The 18,212-nt window shown below is 39.7% G+C and overlaps 1 protein-coding gene across 3 annotated transcripts in view; it reads right to left on the reverse strand.

The window, feature by feature from the left end:
* Positions 1 to 4,278: 4,278 nt before the first annotated feature.
* carmil3 (capping protein regulator and myosin 1 linker 3) overlaps positions 4,279 to 18,212 on the reverse strand; it is a 108,584-nt gene continuing 94,650 nt past the window's right edge. Inside the window, exons 33-40 of one of the 3 annotated variants that reach the window (XM_008432998.3) lie at positions 16,971 to 17,090; positions 15,116 to 15,284; positions 12,043 to 12,403; positions 11,170 to 11,273; positions 10,879 to 11,074; positions 8,741 to 8,812; positions 8,333 to 8,446; positions 4,279 to 5,053 (exon numbers count right to left, since the gene is read on the reverse strand). In XM_008432998.3, the coding sequence (XP_008431220.2) occupies positions 5,019 to 5,053; positions 8,333 to 8,446; positions 8,741 to 8,812; positions 10,879 to 11,074; positions 11,170 to 11,273; positions 12,043 to 12,403; positions 15,116 to 15,284; positions 16,971 to 17,090 (1,171 nt within the window). In that variant the 3' untranslated portion in view covers positions 4,279 to 5,018. The remainder of the gene's footprint in view (positions 5,054 to 8,332; positions 8,447 to 8,740; positions 8,813 to 10,878; positions 11,075 to 11,169; positions 11,274 to 12,042; positions 12,404 to 15,115; positions 15,285 to 16,970; positions 17,091 to 18,212) is intronic. The other 2 variants (XM_017310136.2, XM_017310137.2) reach the window with 2 other exon arrangements.

Raw genomic sequence — 18,212 nt, forward strand, 5'->3', positions numbered from 1 at the left:
GGAGTGTGATCCTGACCGACTCCTAGCAGAACAACACCTACAAGTAACTTTTCAGTAAGATATAGGAGTTTGTTTCAAGTCAATGATTCCTTAATGTTGAGGGGAAAAAAAATACTTCCACTGGCAGAACTCTTCACTCTCCATAGATTCTGGGTCAGTAGATAAACACCAGAACCAGAACCAGACTGCTCCCAAAAGAGCATTAGCTTCTGGCCAGGTACACCCTATTGAAATCCACCCTTGACCCTACAAAAATGTAAAGAAATAGCTTTTACTCTTTTTCATGTCATACCACCAGTGTTCCCACTCCCAAACTTTCTTCTCAGCACAATGCATTCTAGTCCATGTCCCTTAAGTTCAGCCTCCAAGCATGCACTCCAATTTCCATAGTCAAGCTAGCATCACACCACCATGCCCAGAGTCTGAGCACCAGCAACACAGTATCACGGGGATACTGTCCTGTTTTTCCTCGGACAGTCACAGCACCCTTGTTTCCAGGACCTTCATTACCTCCACTGTAGCCGTCTTCTGTATCGTGGTTCCCATGACTTGAAACACTTCGGGGATGTGACATCAGAATCATCCTCATCAGTAGTGGCGTCCCCTGAGCATCCCTCATCAAATCGTCCGTTGCAATCTCTACAGCCTTCATCCTATCCTGTTTGATAAATTGTAATGAATGTACTTCTCTGCCAATTACTATAATCAACTGCGATCAAGTAGTTTTTCCCGAGGCGGTAAAGCTCTTCATGGCGGCGTTTGTTCTCTAAGGCCTTCACCAAACAGCCGGATGGGATGATCAACCAGCACACTCAGGCGGGCCCCATTAACTAATTAGGTGACTTTTCAGGATAAATGGCCACCCTTCATAGGGGTATCAGGTAAAATGGGGCTAAAGATAAAGCCACATATATATGACATTTTATATAGGATGTTATTTTGTTAGCTTATCTCAAAACATGCACTGAAATGTGTTGTTACAACAGGACAAAATATGAATATGTTTGCAGGGCACTGTTTTTATCATTCCCTTAGTGAGCCACTTGATTCATAATACTCCCTCCTGACTGCTTCTAGAGCTTACAGCAAGCAATTTGAAGGCTGGTCTTCACACAGCTGAGCATAAATAAGAACATGGCAGCCTTCACGTTCACTCTTCCTCCGTTTACATTACTGCCACTGACTTGCTCAGAACTCCTGGATAAAAGCTGCTTGTCCGCATGTAGATAAGCCAGCGCTTAGGTGTTTCTAAGAGGATTATTTGCACTATGTAGCATTTATGATGACAGTACCTCACTCTAAAGGCAACATTTTGGCTCAGACGCTAAGCTGAAGTCTTTTGTCAGGTGTATTATTACTGAACAGAGAAGGCTTGTCAGGATACAAACCTCCGTTTTTTTTAGACTCAACAGGCTCAACACCAGCTTTTATAAACTCATTACCAGACAACCAGTGTTTGTGTAGAGGGGTCAAATGACTTGCTGCTGACCCATTTGTCTTGGTTAAACACACGTAACACACACCTTTCAGCAAACGCCATATGAGGCAACCTCAAACCATCTGAGTGAATTAAAAAAGAAAAAAAAAACAAAACAGCTTTATTAGATCATCTTTATGTTAATGCATAGGTTTACTTAATCTATGATGAAGCGTTCACCTGAGCATATGGCATGCCGAACAGGCACCATATGGGGTGTGTGTGTGTGTGGAGAGACAAAGAGGGATTTAACCGGGCTTATCTGAGGACACGTAGGATGTGAATGCTACACTCCTGGCTATGATGAGGCCTGGCAGTGCAGGAGATCAGGTGACTGCATGGAGGGAATTAAAAGCTCCTCATTGTCAGGAGGATCATCATTGTCTGAGAAAAGGCTGATGGACGTCCAAACGCCTGGGCTCACTTATGCACAGAGGGAGCAGGAAACATGGGCTTGTCTGCAAAACACATGCCAGACACGTGAATGTTTAATTCATCGTGGTCGTGATGTCGGTAGCATTTGGCAAGTCTCCATCGGATCACAAAACATTGATTCATCCACGACAGTATTGATGGAGCATCGTGTCTGGGCAGCCACAGTAAAGAACTGCGAATCTGAGGGTTTCAGGCCAAATTGTCAGTCTCTGCTGCCACCTGCTGTACAACAGTGGAAATACTCATTTCAGAGGACCCTCTACTACCATCTGCACTTGGCGCTGCTTTATTCTAGTTTTTAAACAGTTTTTAATATTTGGTGAAGCTTCAACGACTGTGGACATTACATTTTCTAAACATTAGTTGCTTGACATTTTGATATCCATGAGTTTAAGAGCTAACCCCTGGATATAAACTTGCTGGTTAGGTTCCCCCGTTAGCATGGAGTTGGACTTCATTTTGCCTCCAGAACAGCCTTAATTCTCCATGGAACAGATCCAAATATTCCTCCAATATTTTGGTCCACATGGACGGGACGGCATCATGTAGTTGCTGCAGATTTGTCATCTCTTCATTCGTGACGCAAACATGTTATTCCATGTTCTCAAGGTCTTCGATCCCACTGGGATATCTTGACTGTGGAGGTCGTCTCAATATCAGGGTTTCTGCGGGCCTCCCCAACTCAAATTTAGGACTTCTAAAGGCCATTGTGAATTAAATTTAAGACCTGTATTGCGATAGAAAAAATACAAAAGAATTGATGTAAAATAAACTAGCCAGCTTCTCTAGCTATCAAGGGTATGTTGGCAACTAGTTATTGTGTCCTACAACCGCTTGGAGTTGCAGAATGGAATGGTGTGTGTGTGTGTGTGTGTGCGTGTGCGCTGTGTGTGAGCTACTCAAATTTAGGCCGACAGAAAAGTCCTGCGAGAAAAGAAAAACATTAAATCAGTAATTCTTGAGAATAGGGACAAAATGGGTTTTAATTTTCCCATAATTTTTCTTTTTTGTTATTTCTCAACCTTATGTATGCAAATATGACAAATAATGGTTTGGAAATGTAAAGATGCTAAGGTACAGGCTCCCAGTTGCAACATTTTTTTTTTTAAATTACATTTTTAATCGACCTGTTCAATAGAGTTGGAAAATAAATAAAAAGGATTTTTAATTCAATTTATTGATACCTTTATAATTATTTATATGACTACTTATACTTAATTGTCATAATATATAATTTTAGTATTTCTTTAATTATTTTACTATTATAATGTATTGAGTTCTTCTCCTGAACAAGGGCTTTTACAAGCATCATCCACCGACTACAATGTTTAAAATAAAAAATATTAAGCAAATACCTGGAAAATATAAATTGTTGTGCTCACATGACCCAGGTTAGCTTAGTCAAATATTTAAAAAAATATATTTTGTGTATATTTTATTCAAATTTTGTGCTTTATCCATAGGACCCGTTTTGTCCCTATTCTCAAGAATCACTGAAATATGCGAGATTAAATAGTTCTGCCACATAATGCAAGACCTGTGATTAACGTGTCCAAGGCCAACTAATATTTTTTAAAATGAATTTAAGACAATTTAAGGCCTTAATTTAACAATACATAAATTTAAGACGTTTTAAGGGTGTGTGGACACTGACCTAGAATACAGTGAACTCATAGTTAAAAAAAAAAAAAAAAATCAAGTTGAGGCTATTTAAGGTGCGTTGTACTGCTGGAAGGAGCCACCAGAATGAGCCTCACTGTGGGCAGAGAGGGATGGATGTTGATCAGCAGTAATACTGAGAGTCAGTTAAATATTTTATCTTACAGTTACTAAAATACTTAGTGACTGAATGTGTGCCAAAAATACCCTCTAAACCATTACACTATCAGTTTGAACCGTTGATATTGCAGTTTTAGCAGCACCGTTTAAAAGGTGCTGCTAAAATCGGGTCTTAACTCACAAGCGAATTTTAGCAATGATAAAAAGGAATAGAAGATCTAATTTTAGCACAGCTGACAAGTTATTTTCACATTTAACCCTCAATCAAACAATGAGTGAGGACAAAAAACCCCACCGAACTTTATGATATTGCAATTTTTTAGATGTACTTGTCAAGCTCTTTTTGACATTTCTTTGGAAATATATTTTTTAACCAACAAAAAGCAAAATAGTTCTACTCTCATTTTGTCTTTTTAATTCTTGCATTTAATTTATCGATTTTTTTTTTAAACATCATTTTAGTGGCACTGTTATTGTTCCATATTTTCTGCTCTGTGTGTTGCAGTATTGACATGTAGATGTGGATCGCTGTTACTCGGTAAGACAGGCAAAAACTTAACAAGTTTCACATTTCACACACTGCTTCCTTCTATTAATTCAATTTTATTTATTCTGATTCATAGAAGCATTTTTAGAAAATATAATTATTTTCCAGCAATTAAAATCAGATTAAAACCACCCGCCCGGCTGATTTAAATACTCTTGAAGAGATGGGAGAGAGCTAAGTTCATGGTAACAAGTTTCTCAATCAACATCAGCATACATCGAAAAAAAAAAAAAAAAAAAAAAGACAAAAAAACAAACAGAAACAAAAAAAGCATACTCACAAACACAGTTATCAAATATTCTATTATCATAAATTAAATCCTGATTGTGAACTAACAGCAGTACCACAATGGTTAGTGCATTTGATCTACATCTCATTAAAATAAATACAGTACAAACTCACTTTTAGTAATCACAGATTGTCAGTAAAAGGTGGGGGAAGGCGACGAGGAGACATCTTTTAACATTAAACGACTCGCACAAATGCATAAAACTCCCTTGAGCTCACTGGAGAACAGAACTACTGCGTGCGCGTGTGAAAGAATCTTCTCGTTATGCGAGAGAAACCATAACGAGTGCAAGCAGTTAAAAAGAAGGTGTACAGAACATGCACTTTCAGCAACAGATTGATGAAATGGCAAAGAATCCCCTGGACGAATCCATTTTTCAGCTCGAGTCCGTGGTGGGAGAGGAGGGCAGGGTGTTAAAAGCTCGTCTCACTCCAGTTCTCCGTTCTCCAATCTCTTCTTCCCAGCAGCGTCTTCTCCGTCCCCAGGTAATGTCATAATGCTCCGTCTCCGTTACCGCCTTCGTAACCTGCAGGAGAAAACGTAACGGGAGATGGAATAAAAGCTGGACTTATTGAATTGTCTTGTTAAGGGATCAAATGATAGGCAACACAGAAAGGGTTTCTGTTACAAAAGCGGAAGCGGAAAAGCAAAAGGTCCTAATAGTTTAAAGTAGGAGTAAGTCCAGACGTCTGGGCTCAAGGTTTTGATTTCGTGGCGTTTCGCATCCCGATCTGATGAAAGGTTACCAACGCCCGGTAATGAAGTGCTTTTTTCCCCAAGGACTCACATTTAATGGGACGCATGGCCATGACAATAAATAAAATGTTCATTTTTTATTGCTCTATTGAAAGTCTTTCCACGGACAATGACAGTCTGACCTTTAGGAACCTTGAGCTCGAGCCAAAATCGGCTTCCCGTGCTTCCTTCCTTCCTTCCAAAGCTGCTTAATTAAAGGACAGTTTTCTTTTGCCACGTCTGTGTGAGCAATTTTCTGCCTTTAGTAATGCCTTTAGCAAGTGACATGCAGGTTGATTAGGTAGCAATCGACTGGCTCGCCCATCATAAACACCATCATCTCATTAAAACTGATGTCATGTGTGCAGAAAGCCGTTTAAACAGCCTGGACATGATGTTACACTGGAGTTTAAATCAGAGGGAATTAAGCAGATTTTATAAAAAAATAAACAAAAAATCAAGCCCTTTCATGTACATGAGGTAAATGTGTGGCTTCTGATGGGCTCCCATTTTGTGTAGTTGATGCATACTGGGATTAATGTTGTAGACTATACAGCGCTATAATGCAGAAAAATAAAGTAATTGCTTCATGTCACATTTTTACCCTCCTACTGACTTTCTTTGAATGAAAATTCAATGTTCTATTCATGGTCTTTGATTGCCTTAAATCCACATAATTAATGCTGATTAAGTATTTGGACTGCTCCATGTTGGGCTACTCCAAGCATTTGACATGCTGAGGTGAGAGAATCTTCATAAATGCAGACTGAGCATAGGCATAGCAAAATATGTAAGGTGATTTAGTGGGTTATTGCTGCAAAATTGACAAAGTATAGGTGGTGTTTTCTCTTTGTGAGGTCATGGCTCATAATTTTGAGATCTGAAACTTATATGACAGCCTGACATATAAATTTGTATCAAACTATTTATGCTAACCCAGCAGATGGAGACATAATACTAGAGTCAAGATGCTGATTTCTGGTCACTGATTTTGCAAAGCTGAATCTCTAGGTTAGATTTTAGCCAATCCTGACTTCTGTTGAAGGATTAGCAAAAGAAAAAGTGTCCGGTATCAGCAATAAAAAAACACGAACATTAGAAACATTCCAAAGTTAAGAGTTGTGTCTTTGATGACTGAACATTGATAAACATGCAAAAACTGAAATCCTCCAGGATATGGGACGTCAAAACTCAAAAAGTAAAAAAAAAAACCCACCATATTTAATTCACTACTTTACAAGACACATTGAGGGACATTAATGTTTGTTCTTGTTTAAGGAGATCTATTCAAATGAAAAAACAAAAAAATAAATAAAACAAGCTGTGTCCAAATGGATATTTTAAAAGACTTTGTGTTTGTTAATTTTTATGTTTAATGTAACTATAGAGTAGCTTCCATACGCCTCTCTGTGATTATGAATTATTTACACGGGGACCAGAGGTGTTGTCAAATTGTGTGTGTATAAAGGGGCGTGTCTGTGTGACACAGCTCTGCAGGTTAGAGGATTTTACGACTACTTTAAAAAGGATTAGAGTTGAAATAGAAAGTCTCTTGAATCAGCACTTAGCATGCTGAGCGTATGCTACTAAAGCGAGTATTTCCTGTCGACTGTTACCAGACAATTAGACTTCTGAAAGATGGTCATCTTCTCCCAACCCAGCAGGATGGAAACACCTAAATGCAACATCACTTTTATACTTTCATACATTCGGCTTCCTGAAGACAAAAAAAAAAAAAAAGGAGCAGCCAGGAAACTTCATCTGCCTTCATTACTAAATGCTTCAATGGAGCTAAAAATAACTAAATCTTCCTCCCTCAGTGGCAACTTCCACACCAAAGAGTGTTGTTGTTTGAGTGACATGTTGACAAGTTTCCCAATTGGATAAAAGATTGGGTTTTCAGTCAACCGATTTCTTAGTGGCTCTCTATAAAGGAGCCTTTTCTCATCCATCGATATCACTCAAAATGTTTTTATTCTGGGTTTGTTTTCTTGGGAAGAAAAAAAAGAAAGTCAAAAAGCTAATTTTCCATCTTTCTACCAATCCAGAGTATGATCTGTTGTTTGACATTTTTAGGCTTTCATATCAAAGACAGGCTTTCTTTTCCTCTTGCTTTCAGCGAGCGCTTAACATTTTAGACGTTTAGATAACGTAAATGACAAGTCTGGAACAAACGCCGGTCGTCTCCCTTTGTTTCTTCAAGCGTCTGCAGGAATTTCGATTTAAAATTCCAAACATTCGGAGACAAAGCCGTTTTCATCAGTCTTCAGAGGAAAACCTAATGGTGACATTTTACTTTTGTCACCAGGCAGACGTATCCGGTATTGATCTGCAAGAGGGAGAAACTGAGACTTCGGTGTAATAACTGAAGCAAACGATACGAGTGCGCTGAATCCCTGATATGACGGATCACAGAGAGCAATCAGACCTTTCATACTTGAGATAATTAGCTCTACTACTACGAAGTCAAAGATGTGCAACCTCACTGAGTTGAAGATTTTCTGCAGCAGAATTTTAAGATGCGCCGCTCTGGATTACAAGGGTAATTGGCAGTGGGCTTCGCCTCATCATTAGCATTCTTTCAGTTCCAGCAACCCCAAGGTCGACGTCTCCAGCACCGCGCTGCTCAGAGTGGAAAATGATGATGAATCAGCTAAACTCGTCTGGCAATTATCACAATAATGGAACCGAGGAAAAGAATTAAGCACGAGAAGTAAAAGGTGGAAATGAGAAAGTTGTCGTCTGCTTTGTCGACGGAGGCTGCCAATGGAAGTGAGACATGCCTGGAAATTAGCCAGATTATCCCTTTAAATGATATTCTATGATCTCTTACTTTGATCAATCATTTATAAAGCGACTGTACGGCCTTGCTTTTAATGCGTAGGGTGTGACTCGTGCGTGAGGGGCTTAATAAAAGCGAGGTTGAGCAAAAATAGCAAACACTGAAAAGTGAAAAAAAAAAAAAAAAAAGAACAATTTTTGTTCAAAAACACATGCATTATAAAATTGGGTGGAGGGTAATTAGTGGTCACACCACATGCATCAGAAAGGGAATGGAGCAGATACATACACCCAGCAGGGAAGTCCAGGGATCTGTTTCTGTACTGGGGAAAGGTGGGCTTTTTCACAGGGAACCTGCGATCTGAGGGCCTCTCCAGATCACAGGGCTTGTCCCTTTCCATGCCTGAGAGGGGAAATGTCAGGAGACATACACAGAGTGGGGTGTGGGAATTAAAATAAAGAAAAGGAAGCAATAAAGGTGGTGGATAAGCGATAAGATGCCAGCACAGTCTAAAGGGTTGGAAGAATACAAAATAACAGACCCATGCTGAGTTCATAAGGTACAGAAATGAAAGGAAAAAAAGGCACGATGACACTGTTTTGAACAAATGTAGAGAGAAATGCATTTATACTCCAGCATGCACAAAGAAACGCCACAGCAGGGGGCCGGAAACAGACCATGTCAGAGGAGCAGTACCTATGTCAAATGAGTTGGACTTCCTGGTGTGATGGGATGTTTTGGGGAATCCATTATGATCTGCTTCCTCATCTGTGGGTGTATACGGAGGGGGGTCATCATCATTATTCACCACATTCTGCCCAAATGGTTTACTATCTTCATTTAAGAACAGGATTTATCTGTACGAGTAGAAATGAAGCTGATAAATGAAAAACATCCGACTTCTGCTAATCGAAATGAGGAGAATGTCTGAAAATCTTCAATAATAATAATAATGACATGAAGTACAGACGAAGTAAGAATGGACATTCAAAAATTAATTTGAATCGCCTCAATTAAATATGTAACGGTGATCATTTTTAAAACACTTAACTTGATACACAGAAACTGCTCTCAACTTTTGTGGATTTTTATTCAGATATATTCTAGGATGTGGTAACAAAATTAACGGTAAGGTGTTATAAAAAGAGTTTTAGCTTGAAAAACAGTGAGTGCTGTTGTAACGACAGAGTCAACATCGGTTTACGGCTGTGTCCAAATTGTTCAGTCCTTAGTGAGGATTATTAGGAAACCATTTTCTAAAAACGGTATTAAAACTGTCAAATCTAGACAGTAAACATGTTCTAAGGCAGGGGTGCCCAGACTTTTTGAGAGCAAGATCTACTTTTTCTCTCACCAGCCGCCTGAGATCTACCTCATGACACAAAGACATAAAAATAGCAAATTAAACTCTATTGACTTATTTTATATGCGAATATACATCAGTTATAGCAGAAATAATAAAGTGACAGAAAACCTAATCCAGTTTATTCCTCAATGAGATTCTGACACTGGGAGCAGGTTACCGGTTTCTCAGTCAGCAGCTGGTTGCAAACCTGAGGCCAGCAGGTGTCAGTCAGTCATGGTGGATCTGAAATTTGGTTTGATGACTGAAATATGAGAAACTACAGACTGATAGGAGGAACCAAAGAGCCCAGTAAAGGTAAAGACAAATTTTCTGAAGTCGGGATATAATTAATTTAATTTCACATAATTATCGCGGTAGAATTTGTTAAAACTTAATGAAATATATTTGTCCTATTTGATGATGTGACGTATGCTCACAAACGAACGAGGTAATTAGTCCAAGTTTGTCGTTCAGAAACTACAGCAGGTGTGATGAGCCACAGCAAAGGTAAACAAAGGTAAAACAATCCGAAAAGACGATCAACTCAAAACCACTCCTACCTTTTTACTCTCGGTCTCTTTGTCGTTTAAGCACACCCATTGCCATGGCAACCGCCTGCGCCCCGCAAGCCGAGCAAAGATTACATTAAAAACACAACATTCAGTCCGTTATGATATCAGGTTTCCAGGCTTGATGTTTATTTCTCGATTATTAATAAGCCTCATGAACACAGCGGTGGTTGAGTAGCTAATTTAAACTCCTACTCTGTTCATCAGTCGGTCTTTGAGTCGCCTTTTTTTCTCTTTTTTTTTTGTTAATGGAACCGAAATGCACTGAATTGCGCAACACCTTGTTGAAACAATAATTACTGAAATTATTAATTTTAACATGTTTCATTGACTTTTTATAATTATTCTTTTTTAATGAAGCTACAAACGTTTAGGATCTTAGTGAATATTTTTGATAAGCCTGTCAGAAGAGGAAGTGCTGGACTCAGCGTCCTGGCAGCGTTCAGTTTGTCACCTGCCGAGATCGACTCAAAACCTTTCCGCGATCGACCGGTCGATCGCGATCGACGTATTGAGCACCCCTGTTCTAAGGTGTGATATAATTTACAAAGTAAAGAGAAAGGAGCAGTGTAGTGACTCAATCAATGTAGGAAGTGTCTGTTTGTAATGATTATACTGTTTTACAGTTTTTTTCCGGTATTCAACCTATTTAACAACGTCCAGTCTGAGTCACAGACCACGAGGTTAGGGTCTTGGGGAGCCGTTGTTCTGCAACATTTAGGTATATCCCTGGTCCAACATATCTGATTTAGCATACTTAGCAGATTCAGGTGTTTTGAAGACACATCTAAAGTTGCGGGACTCCGGGTCTTGAGGACCGGAAGTTTGAAACCTCTGGTTTGGAGACTAAGTTTAGTCTGAAATCTAAGATTCGAGTCCCGATCTCTGGCTACGACCATGTAACGGCATTTTAATAATACCGTGGCTGATGACGGTGGGATTGGCATCCTCTAAGCCAGGGCTCCTCGTCTCGCTGCTCATGTTGTCTTCAGACGCTGTGTGAGCTGGAGGCGAACTCTTCTGGTCGTTGTTCTGTTCTTCGAGACTCGTGGGAGTTTTCGGTGAAGTCTTGGTCTTTTCCGGAGAGGTCTTGTCTCTCTGGAGGTCTACACTGGGCTGGCGGCAGAGAATAGCGTGTGTTTATTCCATGTTTCATGTCTATTGGCCTGCGGCAGAAAAAAAAAAAAAAATCCTATTTATTTACCACATACCTTTTTGGGAATGAGAGGACGTTGTCCCTCTGGTCCTCGTCCTCTCTGCTTCTCTTCCTGCGGTCTTTCACTCTGTTCTTCTCCCTCTGGCATTCCTGCCTCTTCTGGTAACAAAACCACAGGAAACTCCATCAACTTCGTGATCAATCAAAACTTTGTTTCTGATTTAAAACCAAAAGCCCCGAAGCAGAGACTCTGACAGAGAGACTTTATGGGCTCCGAGACGCAAGCCATGACTGAAGAAAAGAAAAGCTGAAGTAAAAACAAATCACAAAACAATTCTGACGAGGCACAGTTCCCAGATGAAGCCTCTACGTTTAGACCTGACAGCTTTTCTTCGTGGCTATGCTACAGGTAAATCGGATTGTCTAAGAAGGTTGTTCTGCACGTTAAAGTTAGCATTTCAACCAGTTTGAAACTGTGAAGTATGCAGAGCCTTGACTCCATTGAACCCCTTTGCATCCACATGATTCGAATTTGAATAGCTTCAAACAAACCGAGGTTTTTTTAGGCGGACCAGAGTTTGCTTTTATCGATTGTGCATTCACAACTCCCCAAACAACCTGGACTTTCTAGGTAAACAAACTAGTTAGATTAAAGCGTACTAAGCAGGGTTATTGTGAATGCACCCTTAATGTGCGAAGCTGTAATTGCAGTTAAAATGATTCCAGAAAAGGAAGGCTAAATCCAAATGGATGATACACATGGCTTTTTTCTTTTTTTTCCTAAAATACTTCACAATCATGCCCTTCCTTGCGGGCATCTATCAGAAATCCCACTTTTGCAAGACGTTGCACACCACAGAGGCTTTCCTGTCTCCAACAATGTGTCTGCTGACAGATCAAACTCTATTTGCCGTAGAAGTTGCACTACCTGAACTGTCCTGCAGATGTCTCTGCCTTATCACAGCCAGACTGGGCTTGGAGCTGTGCGGAGGCGGCTCCGGCCTGGCGCTGCCAACACCGCTGCTCTGGACGTCTTCTCCCGCCTCGGTCCGCGCCTCAGTCAGTGGGACGATCCTCTCCTGCCTGGCCGTCTCCATCTGCCTGTCCGTCTGGTGTTTGGAGGACGCCACATGTCCGTTACTCCGCGGATCTGTCAGGGCGTCCGAGATGGCGTTTGATCCGTCGGCGCTGTGCTGCGACGACTCTTTGATGTCGCAGGTGCTGCTGCTGTCGGAATCCTCGATTTCCGCCCCAATGCAGCTGTACACCATGCTGACCAGATCTGTGGACTGCAGCACAGGGGGAAGGCCGCACGCAGAATCCCAATTAGGCAGAATCAGATAAATGTTTGCATCGTTCACACCCGCAACTCTGCTTTTTGTGGACGTCCTGGTAAGATTTTGTTGAAAACAAAACGAATATTATGATTCCAAATATCTAATTATTGAAAGATTTCTAACTTAATTTGATAGGGAAAAGAGTCAGAGCAGACATTTGGTTCTGTAAGAGTGTGCAGCAGAGATTTAAGATAAGCCTTAATGTCTATGTTTCACACAAGCAGCTGCACAAATCCCAGACATAAAAACGCTGGGAGTAGCAGGTGGTGAGCACAGCAGGCAGCTCTGCTCCGTGTCATCACATGGGACTACAGAGGTGGGAGCAGGGAGCTCATGAACTGACATCTTCATTATAAAGCAAACTTTATAGCCTAGCTTTTATTGTTCTGTACATTCCTTCTTTAATCATGCAATAATCTTCAAAGCACCAACTATTCTTGAAATCTGATTGGCCACCCTGCCTAGCCTTCCCCACCATATGTGTTAGCTTGTTCATAGCCATCTACGCCAGTAGATGACAGAAATGCTCCTTTTTTACAACCACCATTAATTATTTCGTTGTCGTTGATTATTTCAAGTTTATATTTTTAAAAAAGGATATTACATATCAATTAACATTTACATGTTATACATGAGATTATAGCCAAGTGGCTAATTTCCATGCCCGGTTCCATTGGCAGGTTGATGCACTGCATATGCAGGGGTGAAAGTAGAGGGGTACGGCAGGGCACTGCGTACCTCTAAAAGATTTAGCGGGGGTACGCAGTACCTGCAAGAGAGAGGAGCGGCTGTCAGTTGTAAAAACAATCAACGGGTTCACTGTGCAGCCGTGAGTTCAACCACTAATCAGCCGTGACTGATTAGTTTTTCAAGAACAATCTAAAACACGACTTAATCAGTTAATAAATAGCTTTATCCCCATTTCATTTTGTTTCTGAACTGTTCGTGCTTTACTAGAACAGGGCTGCAATAATACGTCGATCTCAACTGAACGCCGCCAGGACGCTGAGACCAGCACGTCCTCTGGCTGGGTTAAAACGCTCGTAACTTTATTAAAGAACAGCAACAAAAAATCAACAAAACGTTTTCAAATTAATGACCCAACAACAATAATAATTTCAGTGATTATTGTTTTAACAAGGTTTTGCGCAATTCTGTGCGTTTCGGTTCCATTACCAAAATAACTAGCAGAGCAGGAGTTTAAAATTAACTAATCAACCACAGCTGTGTTCGTGAAAGTGCTTCTCAGTAATCGCAAAATAAATATCAAGCCTGAAAAGCTAATGTCGTAATGGACTGAATGTTATGTTTTTAACGTAATCTGCTGAGCTTGCGGAGAGCAGGCAGTTGCCACGGCAACGGGTGTGCTTAAATGACAGAGACGGAGAATAAAAAGGTGTGAGTGGTTTTGAGTTGATCACCTGTTCGGGTTATATGTTTAACTAAGTATTTAACAAACAAATGGCTTCTACCGGCATAATTATGTAAAATTAAATTAATTGTCTAATATTAAAAAAATAAAAGTTTTATTGCTCTCTGGCATCTCGCTTTGAACTCAGAGTCTGAGAGGCTTTTCCTCTATCAAACCATTTTTTCCCCTCTTATTTAGTGGAAATATTGATTTTGATTAGATTTTCTCCAAAATAATCTTTTTCAACCTTTATAGCTCCACTGTCGGAAATGAGGATCTAACATTTACAAATGACATTGAAATAAATTATATATATATATACTTTTATGTCATAGTACCCCCAAGAATTTAAAACTACTTTCACCCCTATGCATATGGTAGATGAAAAAGCAGACTCAGACTACTACACACAAAAAACACTCTTCATAAAGAATAAAAGGGAATAATGAAACAGTTATTTGCTATTTGTAGTTCATAAGGATTCATTAAGTTTGACTTTAAGTTGATAAGTTGAATAGAGTTAGCATAGCAGCGCTAAAAACAGAGTTGTATACAGAAAAGCAGTCTCAGACTACCATACAAAAAAACTCTTTACTAATGAGAATATGGAGTTATTAAACAGTTATTTGCCATTTTTTGTCGTCTGTAATGGTTCAGTTTCTTTGACTTTAAGTTGATAAGTTGAATAGCGTTAGTAGGGTTGCCACCCGTCCCATAAAATACGGAACCGTCCCGTAATTGGCTGTCAAATGTAGCATCCCGTATTGAATCGATACGCAACAACAATTTGTTCTGTATTCTACAAATGTGTGTGTGTGTGTGTGTGTGTGTAATAATAAAGAAGTGATCACAGAGTACTTTATATAGTAGGCTGCCTCAGTCATTGTTTGACTCACGGTGTTGGTGTTGCGATATTGTGCCCAACTGCTTTTTGGGTAACAATTAGATGAAATTGCAATTTTAGTGTGCCACCCTTCTCCAGCTTGTGCCCCTGTAGAAGGGGCATAAAGTGTAGAAAAAATTATCTAGTCACGTCTGAGTGTAACTATTGAAAGAACTAAGATAATAATAACAAAGGTCATATCATTCTTTTTAATGCTGCTATCTGCTGTTGCACTGTTCGGCTGCAGAATAATTTTGTTTTTAAACTGAGTACACAGATCCCCTTTCAAGGATGCTCGGCTCGGTCTCCAAACTAATCAGACAGCGTGTCAACAGCTGCTGGCTCCCAGGGACGCTCCGTTACACTATACCTGTCTTTGGATGGAGCATGGGGGGCTGGCGGCCCTCAGTCCGTGAGCAGGTACGCCCTGAGCTGGCCGAGGTGAGGACAAGGTCCCGTTCGCTCCTGGAACGGCGCTGTCTGGCCTCCCTGGGTCTTTAGGGTGCTGAATCATGGAGTAGACGTTCTCTGAGGCGCACCTGGAAACACACAAGGCCTTGGTGACCGGACAGCTGAGGTACAAATATGTTGGTCAGATGCAGCTAACCATTAGCTTAGTGATCGATTTTTATGTAGATCATTCTGACGATTAATCAATTAATCGGATAAAACAATTTCCACTTAAGTTCATTTTACACAATACTAGAAATGCAAATAATAATTCAGATTACTTTTTTAAATAAGAAAATAAACATTTTATTGCCTAAAATGCAGTAACATTTAATACTGTTTTGTACACATGATCATTTGTGGCAAAGTGTGAATCTGCAGCTACAAGTAAACTTCTAGCATCAGCATGTGAAAAGTGCAGCCCTTTCTTCTCGACTCTGCATAAATACAGTGTGTGGCTGATCTGCCGACTATTTTTTGATTAAATTAATAATAACTGTAGCGATGAATCAATCACTAAATTAGTTGACGATTATTTCATGAATCAATTAATCAAGATTATTCAGTTTAATTGTTTCAGCCCCGCCTGACTTGTTTTCAAATTGCATTAAACATTTGCAGTTAGTAAATTTTGTTTATTTATTTTTTAAAAACAGTTTATAGAATAAATGCTGTTTAAGTCAGAAGGTTAAAAACCATCATAATTAGAGGGAAGGTTAATGTTTTGAGCTTTTAGTGATTCACAAACGTTTTTATTATTTCAGGGTCAACCGGTCATATAATAATGACAAAAAAAATCAATTATTTTTGAATCAATATTTGGCAAAACAACTTTGAACTTATTGTGAATTTTCTCTGTTGTCCAACATATATGACGCTTTTAAGCTTACAATGGATTTACAACAGAGTTGAGGCTAAGTCATTCCTCAAGCTTGATATTCATCCAAATCCAGCTTTATTTGTTTGGTTGGTTGATCTTCGTCACGTTTGAACCCTCATCTTTGTTTATCCCAGCTTTACCCACCATCACAAAAAGTACGACGACCTTCATGCTGTAAAAACTTTCACAAAAGTTGTTGCAAGAAAGATAAAATTTTTTTTTAAAAAGCCATGGTGAAAACGAAGAGAAGACTTGAGCGAAAGCAGCAATAAAAATCCCATCTACCAATTTATTATTCGACATTAAACAACATCACCTGTTTTCCAAGAGACAAATTAATGGGCTGGCCTTCAAGTGAGCGACCTCTTTAATTCTCTCTCTGATTAGCTCGAAAGTTTATGTAATGTGTTTTCACTGCTCAATAGAAGTGTTGTTTACCGGCAGAGCTAACGGCGTGACCGGTGTTCTAAGCAGACCTGTGAGCAGAAAAACAAACCGGAGCCTTCGTCAAGTGTCACCTTTTCCTTCTTTGATCAGTGACATAGTTTAATAAGCGAGCTCCCACTGAGTGCTGCCCTCGGCTCTCTTCTCAGAGAGGGTAACGATAAGTTGGGAAAAAACAAAACAAAAAAAAAAAACATAGTTTGCCTGCTTGTATTTTCTCCATTTGGCAACGCGCCGCAGTTTTAAAAAGTCGAGGAGTAAATAAGACCTGCCTGAATGTACAGAGAGCCGTAAATTCAAAGCGAAAAACAGCTGAAGACAAGGAAAACATTTCCCTCCGCTGAAATATTTATGAATAGTAAGCGTTGCGATTGCATACGGCTGGCTTCCTATAGCAGCCATCACAACTTAAACGTCCCTCCGGTCGCCTGCTCCGACGCGGCTCACTCACTCAGACTCCTGGTTGGAGAAGGTGGAGTTGCGATTCTTGCGGAACCCGGAGAAAATGGACAGAACGCTGCGCCTCTTCTTTCTCCTGAGTGATTGGGCCTGATGGAGGGATGACAGCTGACTGAAGGAAGAGGGATATAAACACAAAAAAGACAGAAGAAGTGTGAATGCTGGAGAAGATTGGAGGAGGAAAGTTAGATGGATTTTTTTTTTGTGGAGTTGCAATGATAAAACCTGTAAGAAAAAAAAAGTATTCAGACAATGCAGCCATACATTTTTATGTATTTTCTAAAAATTTTAAGTGCAAGCAAAACCAAAGTCGCAAACAGCCTCCATAGTAAAACATGGCGGTGGCAGGGTAATGCTGTTGGAAAGTTACTTTCAGCAGGAAGAGGGAATCTGTTTTGATGTAAAGATTAAATATGTAAAAAATGTAAACATAAAGAAAATCTGTTAAAAAAAAACAAAGTTGCAAAGGATTTGAGACTATATGGAGGAGGTTCATCACCCTGAGGCAAAATTAAATGACCTAGTTAAAGTTTATGCCTAAATCTAACTGAAAACCTGCAGCAAAACTTTAAAAAATGTCTTTTTTAATAGAAATTCTCCATCTAATCGGATAGTTTGAGCTGTTTTTCAGTTGCTTACAAACCACGGTTAATTTTCTTCACCACTTTGCTCTAAAAAAATACATTTCAAGTTTTTTTGTTGTAGCGTAGCAAAACATGGAAAGGTACGTAGTGTTTCCCATTTTCCGAGATTTCTGCTGATTGTGAAACTCCAATCAGTAGTTATTTTTTATCTACTATACAAGCAAAACAAAGGATAACAAAAACTCCCTGAAAAACAAAACATCTTTTATGAAAGGATATCAGGGCTGTTGAGAGGATGAACTGATTATGTAATATCAACATAGAAGTTTTTGACACTATGATGTGTTTCACAGATTTTGAATGAAAGGTTTATAAAGGGATTATGTTGCACACAAATGTATCATTACTGGATCAAGAAAAAAGTTTTCGCTGTAATAAGTGTGAGGGACGAATGAAGCCGACTGCGCCTCCAATCTGAACGCCTCCATGTGTAAATACTCACATCAAATCAAACAGACTAGACGTGACAGATATTGAAGACGGTTGGTTATTTTGCTAAAAATAAATAAATAAAGACCCAATCTTTGCAAATCGTAGACATTTGTTGCCGGAGCGGGACGAGCCAGAGCGAGCAGCTTCCCGTCTACAAG

This window comes from Poecilia reticulata, chromosome 17 (assembly GCF_904066995.2).
Source record: "Poecilia reticulata chromosome 17, P_reticulata-male-v2, whole genome shotgun sequence".
Lineage (NCBI taxonomy): Eukaryota > Metazoa > Chordata > Actinopteri > Cyprinodontiformes > Poeciliidae > Poecilia > Poecilia reticulata.